Source organism: Manis javanica, chromosome 13, assembly GCF_040802235.1.
Source record: "Manis javanica isolate MJ-LG chromosome 13, MJ_LKY, whole genome shotgun sequence".
In the NCBI taxonomy this organism is placed as follows: Eukaryota; Metazoa; Chordata; class Mammalia; order Pholidota; family Manidae; genus Manis; species Manis javanica.
The window spans coordinates 2,147,089-2,165,656 of record NC_133168.1 but is presented as its reverse complement, the minus strand read 5'-3'; the positions used below and the strand labels follow the sequence as shown (position 1 = coordinate 2,165,656).

General features: G+C 43.4%; 1 protein-coding gene and 1 long non-coding RNA gene across 2 annotated transcripts in view; one reads left to right on the top strand and one right to left on the bottom strand.

Annotated features, from left to right (window-relative positions):
• SNX3 (sorting nexin 3) overlaps nt 1-16,481 on the bottom strand; it is a 36,651-nt gene extending 20,170 nt beyond the window's left edge. Inside the window, exon 1 of the mRNA XM_037012276.2 lies at nt 16,086-16,481. Coding sequence (XP_036868171.1) covers nt 16,086-16,247 — 162 coding nt within the window. The 5' untranslated portion in view covers nt 16,248-16,481. The remainder of the gene's footprint in view (nt 1-16,085) is intronic.
• A 72-nt stretch (nt 16,482-16,553) lies between these two features.
• Nucleotides 16,554-18,568, top strand: LOC108387333 (uncharacterized). Its single transcript, XR_001850790.3, has 2 exons — nt 16,554-16,834; nt 18,321-18,568. It is a non-coding gene; the product is annotated as an uncharacterized lncRNA (long non-coding RNA).

The window sequence follows — 18,568 nt, the reverse complement described above, 5'->3', positions numbered from 1 at the left end:
CCTCTCTGTGACCAAGCTATTTAATAATTTGAAGTTTGTGCCTCTTTATCCCCTTCACCTATTTCAACCCCACCCCCCACAAACATGGTGACCAACCATCTTTTCTGTTTATGAGTCTATTTCTCTTTTGTGTGTGTGTCTTGTTTTTCAGTTCCACATACAAATGAAACCATATTAGCTCTTGGCTATGTTCTGTGCAGCTAAGGTTCCCAGAAAATCAGAAATAGTTACTTGATTCTGGATTATCACCGAAGAAGTGTTTCTCCATTACTTTAAGCAGCCGACAAAAATGAGCTGAAGTCAAATTTTTCTATGCTAAACAAAGGCAAGTTTCTAAAATAAAAGTCGTAATTTGAAACTGAGTTGCTTTCTCTACGTAAACTTGATAGGCCTCTAAGAATAGATAGTATGAAATTAACTTTGCCATCCATATTATGAAAGAATGAAGCTCAGGTGTTTCTTCAAATAATGAGATGTTTCCTGGAAAACTATGAAAACGTATGAGGGGTTAATGAATCTTCATTCTCTAAGACATGACAGATACCTGTACTAACAGAATCCTTTCTCTCCTAGTCAGAGTGGTCAGAACGATATTAAACCCTATATATACGTGCATGTTTTAAATTTACAGACTGACAGCAGTGCCATTACAATACTTTATCCCTCCCATAAAGCCCCATAGAGATGACTGTTCTAATCACCTGAAAGTACTCAAATCTCTAACAAAAATCTTTTCATGAGAAACTGCGTAACTAAGAGTCCTCACAACAAGCATGGCTAAGAGCACAGGACGCAGCAGCAGCTCCAACTTGTCACCCAAGGTCTCACTACATTAATAATCAAGTATTCTTTTTTAAAGCTTCCGGCCAGCACACCCCTCTGACTGCGGGGCACACTCAGTGTCTGAAGCGAGGCCGGAGGGCAGGGTGTTCTGGCTCCTTCCCTCGTGTCGCGGGCTCACCCCCGAGTCCTGGGTCAGGCCTCTTTCTCCGCACACTTGCCCCTCCTTGCCTCCCCTCTGAGGTGTGAAGACCGAAAGGAAAGAAAATCATTCCAGATCCATCATCTCTAGCCCCCAAGCCCTACTAGGAAGTACGGTAAAAAGATACTTTAAGTCATGACATTTATAAATATTAATTATGAAGTCTCATAAGCCATTAAACTGGGTGTCACTTAAAACAGTGCTAAGAATATGGCATAAAAGGCACTGAGAATCTACCATGGACACTGAGTATGTGGACATGGTCCACGACTTAGCAGACTTGGAGGTCAGGGCAAGGAGACGGGGATCAGGGGCACAGGAGCGCCACGGGGGAGTCACCGCGAGGCGGTACACAATTTGAGGAGTACATTATTGTGATAAAGATAAATATATGCCCAACCTTTTAGGTTTAGAGACTTTAATACAATTTTTCTAAGTCTACTTCATGGCTGCTTACATCATTATGTATCAGAAGTTTTCAAGTTTAGATGTTCAAACTTTGTGGATAAGCAGTTTAAAGCCAAGATTTTTTTCCATTCATCTACCTAAGATAATCAAGGTTTTAGCCACTAAGGTTGTACCTTAGAGACTTTTTAAGGTTCAAACAATTGTTACATTACTTTCAGTGACAGAAGTTCCCGACATGTTACATTGCTGGGGGAAAAATGAAAGCAAACATGTATGTGAGTACACAGACTCATTATTTCCTTTGTATGACTACAGATTTAATGTAACAGAAGCTGATCACAAACCTGTGACATCGTCTCCAATTCCTGGGTTCATATGCTCCTCTGGAACTCATTAACACTATGGCCATGTCAAGTTACTTTTCTAAATCTGAGCTCCATCATCTTTAAAATGCAGATACTGCCACTGTATAATTTCAATAATTTCATAGGAGCTATTAGTACTTCATACACATCACACTTACTGGACTCAGTGTAGGACAAATACTATGCCAGGTCACATTTAACCTTCTCAGTTTCATTTTACTGCTGAAGAAACTCAAAAAGAGGAGTTAGGTAACTTGTCAGGGACACATGTCTACTATTAGGCAGAGAGGGAGGGTATTCTTACCCATGTTCAAGTTCAAAGTTCATGCTCTTTAGGCACACTATAGTTACAGTACCTGACCCAAAGCAGATGTTAATACAGCTTAAAAAAAAACTCTACTAAGAATTTAATAAATATCTCAACAACTATGTGCTAGGAGCCAAGTAATACTTAGTTAAGAAGCTTTGAAAAACATTTAAACATTGCATAAGTAAGTGTTTCTGAGCACCCATAAATTAATGTTAAAAGCATAATAATGTGAGTAAAACCTTTTACCTTCAAAATGTGGATGCTAAAAGAAAGGTGTAGTGTAAAAAAGCACAGGTGGACCTGCTGGACCACTGGGGTGAGGAGTTTGGCAAAGCCTCTCCCGCGCCACCCCTACCCCAAATCAAATAAAACTAGGTTTTATTGAGTGTGGGGGTGAGGCTGAAGTGAATGTTTTTGCAGATGGAATTAAAGTCCCTAATCGGTTTGACTTTATCAAAAGGAGAACTTCTGAGGGCAGACTAGACTACATCAGGCGAGCCCCTTAAAAGATGGCTTTGATTTTCCTGAGAACTGACATTTCCTACTGCTCTTTGAGAGGGAAGCCATCGTCAGTTCTAGAGTTTCATGTTCTGCTGAGAACCTTGTGAGCCTGCTAGGAATCCTGAGCCTCACATGAGGCCACAACCCTGGTCAACACCAGCTGTGGGCCTTGTGAGCCCTGAGACAGGGCCCAGCTAAGACATACCCAGACTTCTGACTTACAGAAGAAACTGGTGAGGTAATATTTTAAGGTGCCTCGTTTATGATAATTTTTACTGCAGGAACAGGAAACTAATACATCCAGCAAAACTATCCTTTGAAAATAAAGATTAAGGAAGACATTCCTGGAGGAAAAAGACTGCAAGAATTCATAGTAAGCAAATCTGCCTTACAAGAAATAGTTAAGGAAAGCCCTTTAGGCTGGAAAAAAAGGAGAGCGGATGGTAACTGGGATCCACACAAAAGAAATAAAGAGCAGCAGTAAAGATAATTCTTACCTGTAATTACACAGGTAAGAATAATTACAAACCTATATTTCTGTTCTTATAACAGAAAGATGTAATACACCTGACAATAATAGCACAAGGAAGGGGGAGGAAATGTAGGTCTTTTGGAATGAAATACCTATATTATTTGTATCTTACCTGGACTAAAGTTAGTATTAATCTGAAGTTCATTGTGAACAGCTGAGGTATACTGTAATTCCCAGATCAAACAACAAGAACAATTTTTTAAAAGAAGTAAAAAATTCTCAGGAATTAAAATGGTCTGCTAGAAAATACCTAACAATGAACAGTAAAGAAGGAACAGAGAAACAAAAACATGAGACATACAGAAAATAAATACCAAAATGGAAGAAATAAAGCCACCATATCAATGATTTCATTAAGCATAAAAGGATTAAACATTCCAATTAAAAAGCGGAGATTGTCAGATTGGATAAAAAAACAAGATCCCATGATATCCTGTCTAGAAGAGACACACAGAGATTCAAAAACAAAAACAGGTTAAAAGTGAAGGATGGTAAATGGTATCACCTACAAATAACTACCAGAAAGCGGGAGTAGCTTTATTAGCATCAGATAAAAAAGACTTCACGATAAAACGGTAAGGAATGAGATTCTTCGCAAAGGTCACAAAGAACTGCTTTCCTCCCCTGCTTGGTAACTTGAAAGGAATGATTACATAAATTTCAACACCTGACCCTCTCTCATTTTTGTTTCCATATTTTCTTATTGTGGTAAAACATACATAACCATAAAAGTCACCATCTTAAGTGTACACTGTACCTTTCTAGGTGAAGAGAGTTCTGTGGCACGCAGCCCATTCACACTGTCATACCACCACTACTACACGGTGCCGTAACTCTTGTTTCTTTCACATTTTCTGTAAGAATATAAGTAAGGGATTCTCAGGCGTTTCAAGCTTCCCTTAAGCACGTTCCAATGATACATCAGAGCACTCGAAGGTAAAAATGCAGATCTGGTAAAATGTATCAGAAAACAAATCACTGAAACCAGCTCTTCTCTGAGTGCAGCAGGAGAAAGAGCCGACTCGCAAGCAGGAAGAAAACAACAGCCAACACCAAATACATGGGATAGTATTTAAAGTCCGTAATAAACATCATTTAATTCTCAGGTAACCCTGAGGAAGATATTAACACTCTTATCTTTATGATGGGCAACAGGTCCGATGGGCAACAGGTCCAGGGCGGTTAACAGCCAGATTAACAGGTAGGGCAAAACCGGAATATGAATTCACATTTATAATTTGAGGGTTCTTAAGACCATTAAACACTGCCTCCGAAAGAACAGAAACTTAGTGGACGTTCTGAACAAATGAAAGTCCATGTTACATAATTACTCAATCACAGCTCTACTCCTCTGCCCCCATAACCAGGTCAATACCCAAGCCTTTCTCCAGTTCTTTTCTACAATGGGTAGGGAAAGACCACCCCAGATGCTTTGAGCAGCTGGGAGAGAAGTCCCGTACACTCGAAAGGGAAACTTGAACAACATGATAAACACATCAGTCAAAACCCAACAAGAGAGCAAGATATGCGCCAGGTCTTCTGCTGACAAGGAGGGAGTAGGGAGCCCTGCATAAGGAATTGACAGAGAATGAGAGAACACAATGTTATGTCAGGGCAACCGTAGGAATTAATGGTCATAGATGATAGCAGCTATGAATCAAAAGCAAAATGTCCCTACAAATTCTGGCATAGAATATAGAACTTCTAGCAATACCTATATCAAAAAACTGCCAAGATGTCTCTGAAACCACGATAGTATGAAATGGTGCTCTTTCATTAAGTCAGTAACTAATCAGAACCACAAGACATCAAAAATTGCCAAAGAAAGTGTTGCAACAATTCAAATAAAACTAGGTGACTTGTTCAACCACCGAGAATTTAAATTAGGAAGCTGTAAAAACGGAAGTCCTCTGGGGCATTTCAAGGACACTGCAACTGACGCTGTTTTGCTTCGCGGTGTATTCCGGACAGCCGACTGACTCTCACCCGCGAGTGGTGTTCCCGGAAGGGATGCACTCGTGTGTATGCTGAGACAAAACTGGTGAGAGTGCTTTAAAATCCAGCGGACTATCCACTGGTGGGTTGTTTTTAGTTTGCCTACGTGCAAAAGGTGTTAAGACTTCAATGTTTTCATCTGACAGACATTTTCTGAGGCTTTTATTGGGGTGGAAGGGGCTTTGGGAAGCACTGCTCTTCTACTGGCCACCGTTTAAGACCTATGAGACCCAAATACGTTGCGGAACGGGAAATTGCTTGAGGGGCTCTGATTTAAATATTTTGGGAAGGCCTGGGGCTCTCCACAGACCTGGAAGCAGGTATAATGAAATGTCTGGGACCACAGGGACCTTACATCTAACCTGGACTGGACTGGAGAGAAAAACGTAAGACACTTTACAAGACACCACGTAGTCTTGTCCCAGGTCACGTTTGACTAGCTACAGAGTAACAAGTATAGTTTATCAACTTGTGCTCAATTTCCTAACATAGTAAAAAGATCCTGTCAAGAAAATAAGTCTCTAACCTTTGGATGAATTAAGACATTTTTCTCTTCCTTAATCAGCAGAGAACGAGGTTGGGGCAGTGAAGTCAGTGCACACCTGCACTTTGGCGCTGGTGTAACAGTGACCAGACTAAGTGACCACTAACTAGACACACAGTGAGATGGGGCCAGAAGGTCAAAGAAACTCAAGGGAGAAAGCCCTGCATGATGCACTGGCTCCTTCATACACGAGCCACCCTGCACACTCACGGGCAGTCAGCACTTGCAGTCAGCTGAAGACAAGAATGGCGAGTCCGCTCCAATCCCAAGGAAAGCAGATAACAGGAACTTGACACTTCAGCGTGACCAGCCCCATGTGGCAAATGGTCACCGTATTAGGGCAGTTTCAGATGAAGGCATATCATAAATTCTACAGAAAAGCAGATCTAAGAACATACTCTTTCTAAATAATCCACTGAATTACATTCCTAACTGATGCCTACTTCAACTTTTGGGCTTAATTTTATTTATTTATTTTTATCAGTTTCTGTGTAATTATAACCCTTCTCGGTGGTCCCTTAGCTTTGACATTCTTGAGGTTTCTTCATCTAAGCCCTGGGTACCTCACATATTTGGTAAATATTTTTAATATATTTCATAATCTTAACCCTTAAGTTCAATTTTTAAAACCTGTCCTGTCATAAATGGATGTGGATGTTTTAGAAACAGATTGTTGTTGCTCATTTTAAGTAACTGCCTGCAGTTAAGGTGCAGGTTTCTTCTCAAAATAGAAACAAAAAACCACATGATGCCAGAAGAAATTGTGTAGGTATACATTTATTGCCTGAAATATTTAAACATATTTTAGACTTTGATAAATATTTAAATATATCTAAAAATATATTTCTAGATATTATAGAAATCTCAAGTTGCAAAACTGAATTACTTCCCTTCTCATGTGTGCAGGTCTCACAGGTCTTACCGTGGCCAGTGGAAGAGAAGTGCTTCCCAAACTCCCTTCATTTTCTCCTAATGTTTTAAGACCTTGCTTGGGAGTATGGAGGGTCATAGGTTTGATAATGATGTATGAAAACTTCTAAGTTAAATTTTAATCAAGAGCCAAAAACTGAAGTAATTCATTGCCTCGTACTCATGACTTCACACCTCGTCTCAGAAGTCAGCCCCCCCTCATACAAGGGCACCAACCACACCGTAGCAGTGAGGACCAAAGATCATGCGGTTCTTTCTTTCATTCAGTCTTTTGAAAAACACACTGGTCATTCAGAACTGTTCATCTTCATTTATATCCAGATAACCAAAGCAACTGTTTTTAGTAATTCTCTCTTTAGTTTGGAAAAACCACCCTCTACAGCCTATTAACCTAAGTAAGACACTCACCCTTTTCCATGAGCAGAAATGTTTTTCTACACCCTTGGTAACACATCTTGGCAGACTTGGGACAGGGACAGTAAGAGCTGATGATGCTGGATTCTCATGGGGAAGAAGAAAGACAAGGCTGTGGCCTACGGCCAAGGTTCAGTCAGGCTGAGCCCCCGTCCCTACTAACTCTTACCCCTGGAATGTACCCAGGATGTCTCCTATTGGAAATGACCTTTAAGAGATGGGCACGGTCAATCTCATTAGCTTCCTGTTGCAGCTCTAACAAATTACCACAAATTTAGTGGCTCAGAATACCACACGTCGATTCTTTTAGTTTCGGGGGTCAGAGGTCCGAGACGGGTCCCACGGGGCTGATGGAGGCGTGGTTAGCACTGTGTGCCTTCTGGTGGTTCTGAGGGAGAATCCATTTCCTCCTCTTTTCCATCTTGCAGGGGCTGCCTGCTTCTTTAGCTTGTGCTCCTTTCCTCAGTCCTCAAGGTCAACAACTGCATCACTCCAATCTCTGCTTCCATTGTCATGTTCCCACGACATAAGTGCTTCATGTGTAAGGACCTCTGTGACCCAGAAAATTCAGGACAACCTCTCCATTCCAAGATCCTTAACTTAATCACATCTGCAAAGTCTCCTTTGCCATGTAAGGTGACCTAGTCACAGGCTGTAGGTACTAGAGATGGACGTCCTTGGGGAATCACTCTGCTTACCAGTCACACAAGTCACAGGCCCCCCACCAAACACGGCATTTGAAGGCTCCTAACTCATAAGCAGTGTGGGCAGATGAATGCAGCCACATATTCTACGAAGCTCTTTCTACCGAAGAGGTGGAGTCTGTGTCCTCCCCCCGTGGACCTGGACTATTCTTATGACTCGCTTTGACCAACCAACAGAATGTGCTAAAGGTGAAAAGCAAGTTTCAGAGCCTAAAGCTCAAAAGATCTTGCAACTCCCATCTTCATTCTCTTGGAATGCCGTTGTGAAACTGCCGTACAGGGAAGCCCGTCTAACCTGAGAATGAGAATGAGAGGCCATGTGAAAGAGACTGGGGCACCCAAGGGACAGCCAGACACGCTATCACATGCCAGAAATAGCGACTCTCCAGCTGAGACCCACTACACATAAATGAGCATGGAGAGGCCACCCACCAACCCACAGATGGTGGGATAAAATCACTGTTTTTAGTCATTAAGGTTGGATGGTCTATCATGCGCAGCTAACCGACACAGTATTAGTGGGCAGACTAGCCTGTACTGTGTGCACATAACTTGGATGAGCTTTCATTTTTAGCAAGAGGGAAAAGGGAAGGTCATTAGGGTTAAGTGGGGGGGAGGAATAGCAGGGAGACTTTCTTGGTTGTACCACAAGGCATGGTCAGGTTGAAACAAACCGACTATTGTTAAGAATGTTAACTGGTCTGTATCAATAATCTAACTGGAAACAAGAGCCATTACAGTTTTTAGGAAGAGTCAGTCACATAAACTATAGCAAAGAAAACACAGGAGAAAGTGCCTCTCACACTGCCTGAGATGTAACAACTGCCCAAGATATGCTTGTGACAAAACAAATTATAAACAAACAGGTAGAAAGATGTTTCGGCCAGACAGTAACAAGGGTTCTCAGGGCATAAAGTGGTCAGAGTCCAGTATTAGTATCATGTGACTTTGGCAGGTCATTGACACCATTAGATGTTGGCAGTGAAGGACAGAAAAGACAGGCGTTCACTCTGCCTAGAACACTACTGGCCCATTCTGCCTTGACATTTCTAGTCCCTCATGGAGGCTTGGGCTCCCACTGCACACTATGACTATTTTTATCAAGTACTACCAAATTAAACTGACTTCACCTCTCTCCCCACCTCCCACATGCAAGCTGAGGGCAAGGCGTATGGTACTTGTCTCTTAGCCAAGCCTCTAGTGTCTGGTATATAGTAGGCACTTCATAAATGTTCATTTATTGGACACTTTTAGGGAAAACTGATGAAAGAAAACATCTAGTCCTGTTTCAGGCTGGTGTGAACTTGCTGAATGCAACAACCATGTCTCATTAAACTTAGCATTCCAGGGGTCCAACACAGCAACTGGCCCACAGGAGCTACTCAAATTTAACTTCAATCTAAAAAGAAATTTAGTTAGAAAAAAAATTGATTAGAAGTCTTGGGAGAACAAAACTGGGCAAATACATAGATAAGAATCATTCCCTCTAACATCTAAGCAAAAAGCTCTACAATTAAAATTTATTTAAGTACATCACCTGCCCTTTTAAACTAAGATAAAAATTTTGTCAATTTACTATACTGTCCCATTTTGAGAGCTAACATCAGTTTCTCAATTTTCAACTTAATCCCTTTTTACAACCCAACATTAAACTTAAACTTATTTATCCATGTCAACAGTTCAGCCAACTGACTTTGACTTTATCACTAATGTTCCATCTGTTTGCTTGGCTTTCCTAAAATTGCTTTCACATGTCTTCAAAAATTACTAAATAACATATAATGACACTGCCATATTACATAGAGAGTTAACATGTAAGAACACAAAACATTAAACGGTGATATGGCATAAGAAATTAATCCTGGGCTAGCAAATACCGAAAGCATGATCCTGGCCAGAATTGGTTACAGTTTTGTCAGGCATTATCTTCAGTTTTGCCATTCGTTTACCACCATGAACTAGCTGCCTATTAATTTTATCAGCACCAACTCCATCTTCAAATGGTTGTTAAAAGGAGCCTATAAAAGGCTCTGAGAAAATAAACTTTTGTAAGTTGAAAATCCTTGATGTTGGCCTTAACATGAATAGCAGAAATCTAATGATTCACAAAGTTAGAGTTCTGTCTTTGTAAAAACTTGGCCTTTAGAAGGAAACAGTGGTGTCTTAACATTTCACTCAGCACCCAGCAAGGGCTATGCTTTAAGATCTTACTGGTATTTGATGACTGTATAAAGAAAAAACCTACACAGCGGTGTTAAAATTTTTACCTACTGTTTCCTCAATCATTTACTGGTACCCTAAATTGAATGCATTTTTCATAATCCCATGTTTTGAAATTAAGATTCCCCAAGTGCGTTTGATTTCCATCACTTCAATACTACATAAACTCCAATCCTACAGTATACCCCCAGTGGATAGGCCATGTCTTCATGCTTGCCCCGTTTTTCTACTCACCTAAATTCTCAGGAAGAGAGCAAAACTCACTCACATTTAAAACTGTCAAAACTAACCACAACTCAATTTTATTACTCACAAATCAAATGAACTTTCTCTAAAATTTGAAATTTCAGGAATCAGAAGAAAAAGTAAGGGCAATAATCAGAATGTCCCTAAAGCCACACCCTAGAAGGAGTGATCCCACATCTACTTGCTCTCCTCAGGGCTGCCCAGCTGACTCCCAGCTTCCTCCGTAGCTCCGCTTGGCGCAGGGCAGAAGATGGCCTTCCCTACGGCTGACCGTGGGTGAGACGCTGGAGGCTGACGCGGAGGTCCCGGCGTCAGCCCCGGACTCCCCGAGACCTCTCCATGACAACAGACCACGCTACCGTGGAGGCCTGTGTGAGAACAGCCCACACTGTATCCTAACTGATGCAACTTTTTTGGCAAGCTACAGCAAAACATCGCATTTTACTACCATGTCCAAATTCTCAAGTTCTAACTTAAATATTTCTTTAAAGAAGTAAACTTTGGTTGAAAGCTTTAAGTCACTTAAACTAAGGAATCGGTAAACAGCAGTACCAAGATTATAGTACTGTTTGCTTGGACACCATCTTTTTTTTTTTTTTAATTGAAGTATCACTGACATACAATCTTATGTTGGTTTCAAATGTACAACACAGTGGTTCAACAACTACCCATCTTATTAAATCGTCACCCCTTCTAGTGCTGTTAGTATCAACATAGATGTTACAGAATCACTACATTCTCCACGCTGCACTACCATCTTGGGCTTCATCTTGCTTACACGGAGGCAGCAGCGCGCCCCGGTGCCCACCCAGCCTTCTAGGAAGAGCAGCGCTTGTTCTGGGCAGGCGCGCCTGTGGGGGTGAAGACAGGAAGATCTCCACCACGTGGAATCGCCAAGACAGCCACGAGCTAAACACTTTCAGACTTTCCGCTCGAAAGGTGGAGTGGCAATATTAATAAAATACACAGTTTTTTTGTTAAATGGATATATACTGCCTTTTCGTGACTTCTAGCTTACTTCTATGATTATTACACAAGATACAGACAGGATAGGGCAAGACAGGGCCGAGATCTGGCGTGGCTGGACACAGCCAACGCTGCGCCGCACGGGTCGGCATGCTTTCAGCCAGTATCTAAATTGCCTCCCATCCAAAAAGGTTTCTATCTTCAGCAAATGTCATTAGTTTTCCTCTCTGCTGTCAGTATCTGCTATTTTCTGTTTTATTTTTTGAGTTTGCCATCCTATCAAGGCTACCAACCACTATTCCTCCAGTTGTTTTTCTCATACTTCTCTGCTTCCTGCCATTTCTCAGAAATAGCGTGGGGCAACCAGGAATAATCCTTGCTGCACTCAGTGAAGCGCTCTTGCCGGGGTGCTTTGTAAACTACCACTTCCCAAATCCCACCCCAACCCCACTAAGAGAGAATCGCAAAGATTGCGAAAGCTTCCCAGCTGATGTGCATGTCCAGGAAGAGCGGAAGGAACAAAAATCTAGATTCAAATCCCAGTTTTGCCATTTAATAGCTGTGGCTTTGGGCAGTAACTTAACCTTCCTCAACTTCACTTATTCCTAAGTGTCCACTAGGTGCCAAGCACAGCACCAGCTGTCAAGTAAGGCCGATCATGTCCTTGTCTTCTGGGGGCTGATGGTGGAAGATACAGGAACTAGAAGGAGCTGAAGACAAGCAAACAAATGCAATCCAGGAGGGCTACAGGGGCGCAGGAAGGAGCCAGTGAAATCTCTAAAAAGGTGACAGTAAGGCTGAGTCCTGCAGGACAAGGGACGGTAGCCAGACGAGGAGGGTAAAGGAAGGCTGTTTGTAGCAGAGGAAGAATAACAAGGGCTGTAAGAGAAGGCGGCTCAGTCAGGAAACAGGAGTTCAGCAGGCCTGGGGCCTAAAGCAAGAATGAGGGCGGGACAGAGCGGAGGGTCAATAGCCAGTCAACACCCCCCTTCTTCAGGCCATCTCACCCCAGCACAGAATTTAACAGGAAGGTCTCTGCAGCTGTTTATTTTGCTGGGTGCATCTTACCTACTGTGGATTACTGAAGAGTCAATGCTCAGGTTCAAGAGGGCCAACACTGGGATTTCCTTCAAAAGGTTCAAACACTTGAGGGTGGCCCACTACTAGGCTGTAGGTAACAAAGATTTTAATGTACTGTATTTAATTAAATGTACCGCAGCTGGGAAGCAATTCAAAATACAAAATACAAACCTAACCCCGGCTCTGACACTAGCCTGAACATTCACTTTGGGCGAGAGACACCCTGCTGTGCCTTGCCCCGCCCCCCCCCCCCCACGCCTGATCTGTTCAAGTGAACAATATAGGTCAGAGCCCCCAGAAACCCAAGGTGACAGGCTACTTAACTGCCACTGCCTCCCCACCCCCATCTTAAGGGGTGGGTAACCCAGAACCTTCACAGCTAGCAACATGCCCTTCCTTAATGGAGATCAGGTGCAGCTGGCAGCAAAGACACGCATCAGACAGCATCTCAAGGCCAGGTGATAAAGCTCCCGAATTCCACAGAGGTCCTTTGGCACCAAAATGCCTCAACGGTTGAAGTGGTCATTTAATAATACATGCTTATAAATCCTAAAAACAAGTCTAAGAATTAATTTATTTCTCTGCTTCCAACTTGGTTAAGAATGACTCCCAATTTAAAATGAGAGGATTCACCCAGAGAAAAATCACCAAAACAGGTTTAGAATGGCAAATACTGTCAAGATGCTTTTACTAACCGACTTGGTCAAATGCTTATTAGCAAACTTGACCACTCAACTGTTTTAATATGCCTCAGCTTCAAAAGGCCTCTTTTGTAACTACAGCAGGTGATGAATGTTAGCTGAAGTTACTGAGGTCACCATTCGCAATACATACGTAGAGCAAATCACTATGCTGTCACCTTAAATACAATGTTATGTCAATTATATCTCAATAAAACCAGAAAAGAAAATACCAGAACAATCTAGGTAACACACTACCTTAAAATATGGAGTATTCTAATCAATATTTTTGGTCTTAATGTGAAGTTTACCCTGTCTCAAATGGCATCAGAACTTCCCACACAGAATCAAACAAAATAAGAATTTAAAGCACTAAAAAGCCCAGCTACTTGATTAGGCACTAAACAAGATGGCTTCTTTCTACACGACATTTCCCTCAATGAAGGTATACTTTCAGGCTAACTAGGTTTCTTGGCAAAAAAAAAGCTTAACTTTAATAACTCAACTACACATTAACATAGAAAATGTAGTTAGCTATTCAATAACTTTTACTTCTTTATTTCTGTAAGTTTTTTAATGACTTAATTTACAAGATATCAAATTATTTAAAAGGGATAACTTTTGAGTACCCTTATGTATCAGTCATTGCCAAAGAGATTTATATGTGCTATGTTATTTAGCCCGGTAAGTTAAGTACTGTCACTCCCATACCAAGCTTAAAGAGAAGTGGAATTTAGACTGTGTACTTTACTCTGCTAGTAAGTGATAAAACTGTTCTTTTAAATCAGAGCTCAAAAAAACTTGTAACTTCACGCTTGTTCAAAACAATTCTCTTTAGGTACAACAGATCTTCACTAATTTAAAATCTCCAGAAAATTAAAGTTGCATTATAGCAGAAATTTCATAAGGTGGCTGAATTTGCCCTTTAGCCTTCTCTTTAATATGACAAAATAATTGTTGACACTGAGCGTTCCTAAAACTTAAATCATTTATGGTGCTCTCTGCTGTACCTACCTATTAGAACAATTTAAAAAAACATTAACACTGTACCAATTACTTTCAGAAGCCCTGAGATACTGATCTAGTGATCCTAATAGTCTTAAACACTGTCTTCAAACTAAAAGATAGATGGAGATTGGGCGACTTGCATGCCAAAGTGCCACCATCCAGATAAAATTACTCTGTGAATAAGAGTAATTTCAATCAGAGCCTATAAAATTGAACATTTTCTCAAGATCAGAATTAGAGAGTAACCGTAAGATAGTTTAAGGGGCCAAACTCTGGAACGTAAAATGGTTTGCCAGATGGCAGATTCAATAAACAGCAAAGGCAGGCAGTAAGGGCTAGGGAGAGCAGCAACAATTTAGAAAAAAGTACTAATAAAATTACAAAATGATTTATCTATTCATCTCACTGGCCATTCTACCTTAACAAAAGGCTGGAATTATTCTCAAAATTCGTATGCTGCTTAACTAAGACCTAATTAATGCCTTACTATATTACGTCCTGAGTTTTAACACATTACATACTAAGAGAAACCCCAGGGGCATTTCATAAGCATTAGAAACTCAAAACATTTTCTTAGAGGGCACCTGCATTTATGACTGTGCCAGTCATTAACACACAACAAACTGGTTTATATTACTACAAACCAGTGTAAGTATATACTTTGTTAATTCCCTAACTCGTTAAGCAATCTTAAAAAGGATTATTTTCTGACATGCAAATTATCATACCATAAATACAATTTATTTTTGAGCATCACATCAGCTATTTTGTAATAAAGTATCAGATGTATTTTTAAAATAGTTACCATACTTGAGTACATTCAATGTAAGGGACTCAGCAAGATAAAGTTATTAAATGGAGGAAGTGTAGGCAGATTTTACTTCACTTATGTGACAGGAAGTATTAGCTATGAAAGTTTAGAAACAATAGCAAGCTCTCTCTCAGCACAAGAAAGAAAGGAAAGCATGCTGGTGAATAAAGGTAAAAGAGGAAGTTCTTAGCTAACGATCTGCCATGTATTTAAGACAATCCGAGATCATTCCCAAAAAAAACACACAAAAACCAAGCTTCGTTTCTTTACAAGGCTTGGATGATAACATACTCCCCTAGGTATAATGGAGTCAGGTTTTGCAGTTTCAGTAAAACAAGACTGCTTTTCGCTCACATTTTACACATTTGTAGAGAGACAAAGGGTGGCTTGTAACATTTAAACTGTTTACTAAAGTTTGATGAATTAATTTTTTTAGGAATACGATGATAAATCATTCTTACAAAGTGTTTTAAGTTTCAAATGTGAATATACTTAACACTACTGAACAGTACACTAAAAAACAGCTAAGAAGGCAAACTTCATGTTGTGTTTTCTACCACAGAAAAGTGCATGAGAAAATAGATGTTAGTAGAAACCTGTAAACTGATGAAAGCTAAGTTCTTACAGTTAATTTTTAATAATTTGTCTTTTAACAGGTAGATTAGTTTTATGTAGTTTTTGAAGATACTCCCATATGTGAGCAAGGTCTTTAATCCTGAGCCAGAGTGAAAGGGAAGCACTTTTCTCAATTAGCATCTTTCCAATATTTACTGTCAACAAATACTGGTTCTGAAATTTTAAGGTCAGTGTTTTAGTTCGGTGAAGAGCAAATCTCGAAATTGAGAGAGCAAGGTGCGTAAGGGCGCAGGTCTGGTTTGGGGTGGAGAGGAGGCGGCCCCAGCCACGCCTCGGTCTTCGGCCCGACGGCGGCCCCGCACCCGAGGGTCGCTCAGCCCCGAGCACCGCCGTCGCCGGCTCGGCCCCGGAGCGTCGGGTGTCTGCGAACCGCCCCCGGGCTCCGCTCCGGAACGGGCGCCGGCAGGCTCGTCCGTTGGGCGGGAAGGCCTGGCACAGCCCGCTCGGCGCGGGGGAGGGTCTCCGGGGAGAGAAAACGGGGGCGGCTCCAACCCCGCGCAGGCCTCCCGCAGGCGCACCGAGGGCGGTGTTCTCGAAGGATCTACCCCTTTCCAGCTCAGATGTCATCCCCGGAGCCGCGGCCCGAGGGGCGAGCGGCGCCCCGCCCACGCCCGCCTCCGTCCGCAGCCCCTCCGCGGGCCCCCGCGCCGCCTCCCCGTCCAGGCCCCGCGCGCCCCGCCCGCGGACAGCGCGGCCCCAGCCCGGCTGGCGGGACGGCCCGCGGGGTCCGCTCCCGGGCGGCCGGCGCCTCACCTTGACCCGGATCTCGTAGGTGGTGAAGCGGCTCCGCCCGACCCCCACAGTCTGCGGGTTGCTCACGTCGATCTCGAGGAAGTTGCTGGGCGGCCCGTAGGCGTCATTCAGGTTCTGCGGCTTGGTGATCAGCCGCCGGGTGTCCGCCACGGTCTCCGCCATTTCGCCGCTGCAGCCGCCGCCGCCGCCGCCGCCGCCACCGCGGGCTCCCTCCGCCCCTCCGCCGCCGCCGCCTGCCGCGGGGACTCCGGGTTCGCGCGCCGCGGCCGCGAGGCGGACGAGCACGTCGGCCGGCCGTGCACCCGCGCGCCGCGCCGCTTCCGCTCTCGTGCCCGCAGGCGAGGCCGCGGACCGGCTGGGACGCCGCGCCGGGGCGGCGGGCGCAGCGGCCTGGCGGGCCGGGGCCGGCCGGGCTGCGGCGCCCACAGGGCCCGAGGGGGGCGCGCCGCCGGCGGGCCGCGGGGCTGCGGGCCGCGGGCGGGCGCTTCCGGCCCTGGGCGTCCTCCCGGGCCCGGCGCGGTGGGAAGAAGGCCGGAAGCGGCCTTCGCGGCCTCGAGAGCCGCGGGGACGGAAGCCGCAGGGCGAGGCGGGGGAGGTGTGCCCGGCGGCCCCGCGGCCGCGCGCCCGGAGAGCCGCTAGCACGTGTCCCGTGGGAGAGGGGCCGCGGCGAGGGCCCGCCGGCCCCCTAAGCAGAGTGACGCCCCGGGACTGGGTGACGTGCAGCCGTTTGAACTCCCCACAAAGTCCCAGTAAGTTTTTTAAAAAAGTGTATACGTATCTCCACAGCATTTGGAACGAAATTCAAGCCTTTAAAACACGGGAAAAAACGTAGAAACAAGTAGACCCAAGTCCACCTCCAGCAAGTGCAGACTTGGAACGCCGGGCAGAAGGAGAAATTCCCGTCCCCGCCCGGAGAGCCGCGCCCCTGACGCTCATGCATTTTTTTTCAGAATTGAGTTTCAGAATCCCTATTCACTCTAAATAATCTGATTTGCCTCTTAAGCTTAAATCGTCCAGGTCATTAACAACCATTCCTAATAACACTAAGAACAGTTGGAATGAAGAAATTTAAAACAGGTATAGGTCTTTTCCAGAAAACTCAAAACATTTTCTAAATGGCCTAATTCTAGAAAAATGATTTGTCAGTGTGCCTGTATTACTGTGGGACCATGAGTTGTGTCCCTTGAATGGCATATTAAACAATCACAGCTTGATGGCTCTGTCCATAAAGATTATCGATTCATCTACGTCCAGAGATCACTAAATGGTCAGCTGATAATAACTTCGTTGTTCATGAAGACTTTCTTGAAGGTGAAAGGAGGTGATACGTCACAGGAACAGTTAGTTTATATTTTCATTTTAAATTGGTAAAGTGAGGTTCAGTTTTATCAGCCAGTCTCTTGTGAACTTCATTGATGCATCACTCCCCCAAGCCTGATCACTTCTAAAGAAAGTAATAAAACCAAATGGCTGGACCTGCAGAGAATCAGACTGGAATTGTGGCAAACCTAATGAAGTCCTTTAGCCTTCTCAAGGGCCAGTCTGGCCTCTCTTAGGACATTTTGTCAAGTCATCTTTTATATTCATTTTTCCATCCTCACACCCTAACCGACCTCCTGACAGGAAGTAGAATTTGTCACCCTAAAATATTCTATTTTGGCAAAAGGATTATTTTGAGCTAGAGGCAAACAAAACCCAACAGATTCAGGGAAAGCTTTCCCACTGCTCTGCGTAAGTTTCCTTTGCAGACGGGCCTGTACCTGGAAGAGAGCAATTCCCAGAGATGCCTTTTTCCCTAAGAAACTTATTGCACAACAGGGCAGCTTTTGCTTGCTAAACATCTTTGCCTTCCTGTAAATGGCTTCCTCTCCTTTGTAGCCCCAGACCCTTATCCCCTCCCTTAACTCAGGATATTATATTAGCCTCAATTTCCTGGCTGCCCTTTGGGTCTCATGTTCTTATGGGACTCACATATGTACAAAATTTGTTTTTCTCCTCGTAATGTCTTATATCAACTTTATTATTAGACCAGCTAAAGAACCTAGAAAGGAAGAAGGGGAATTTTTTTCACCCCTACACTCCTAAACCCCTGCTCCCAGGCTGCTGAGTGTTCCCAAAGAAAATCCCAAACTGACTGGCACCTTTGCGAATTTATTGTTTCCAACTTCAGTTGACCCTTCTACTCGCCTCATTTTATCCTCTTCTCACATTTCACACCCCTTTACTTACTCCCAGCAGGTAACCTCGCTCCATTCTGCACAAAGTACAAGCCATGAAGCTTGAAGCTCGGTGTGTCCTTCCTTGCCACTGAGAGACCATGCAAAATGAGTCATCCCAGAACTCCTCAGAGCATGGGGGCTAGGCCACTTACAGCTTTTGAGGATGTGGGCATTTTTGCTATTGGTATGAAGGAAATTCTCTATAGACACTGTGGCTTATTCATTAATTTTAAATAAAGCATTTACATGATTCAGAAGTCAAAA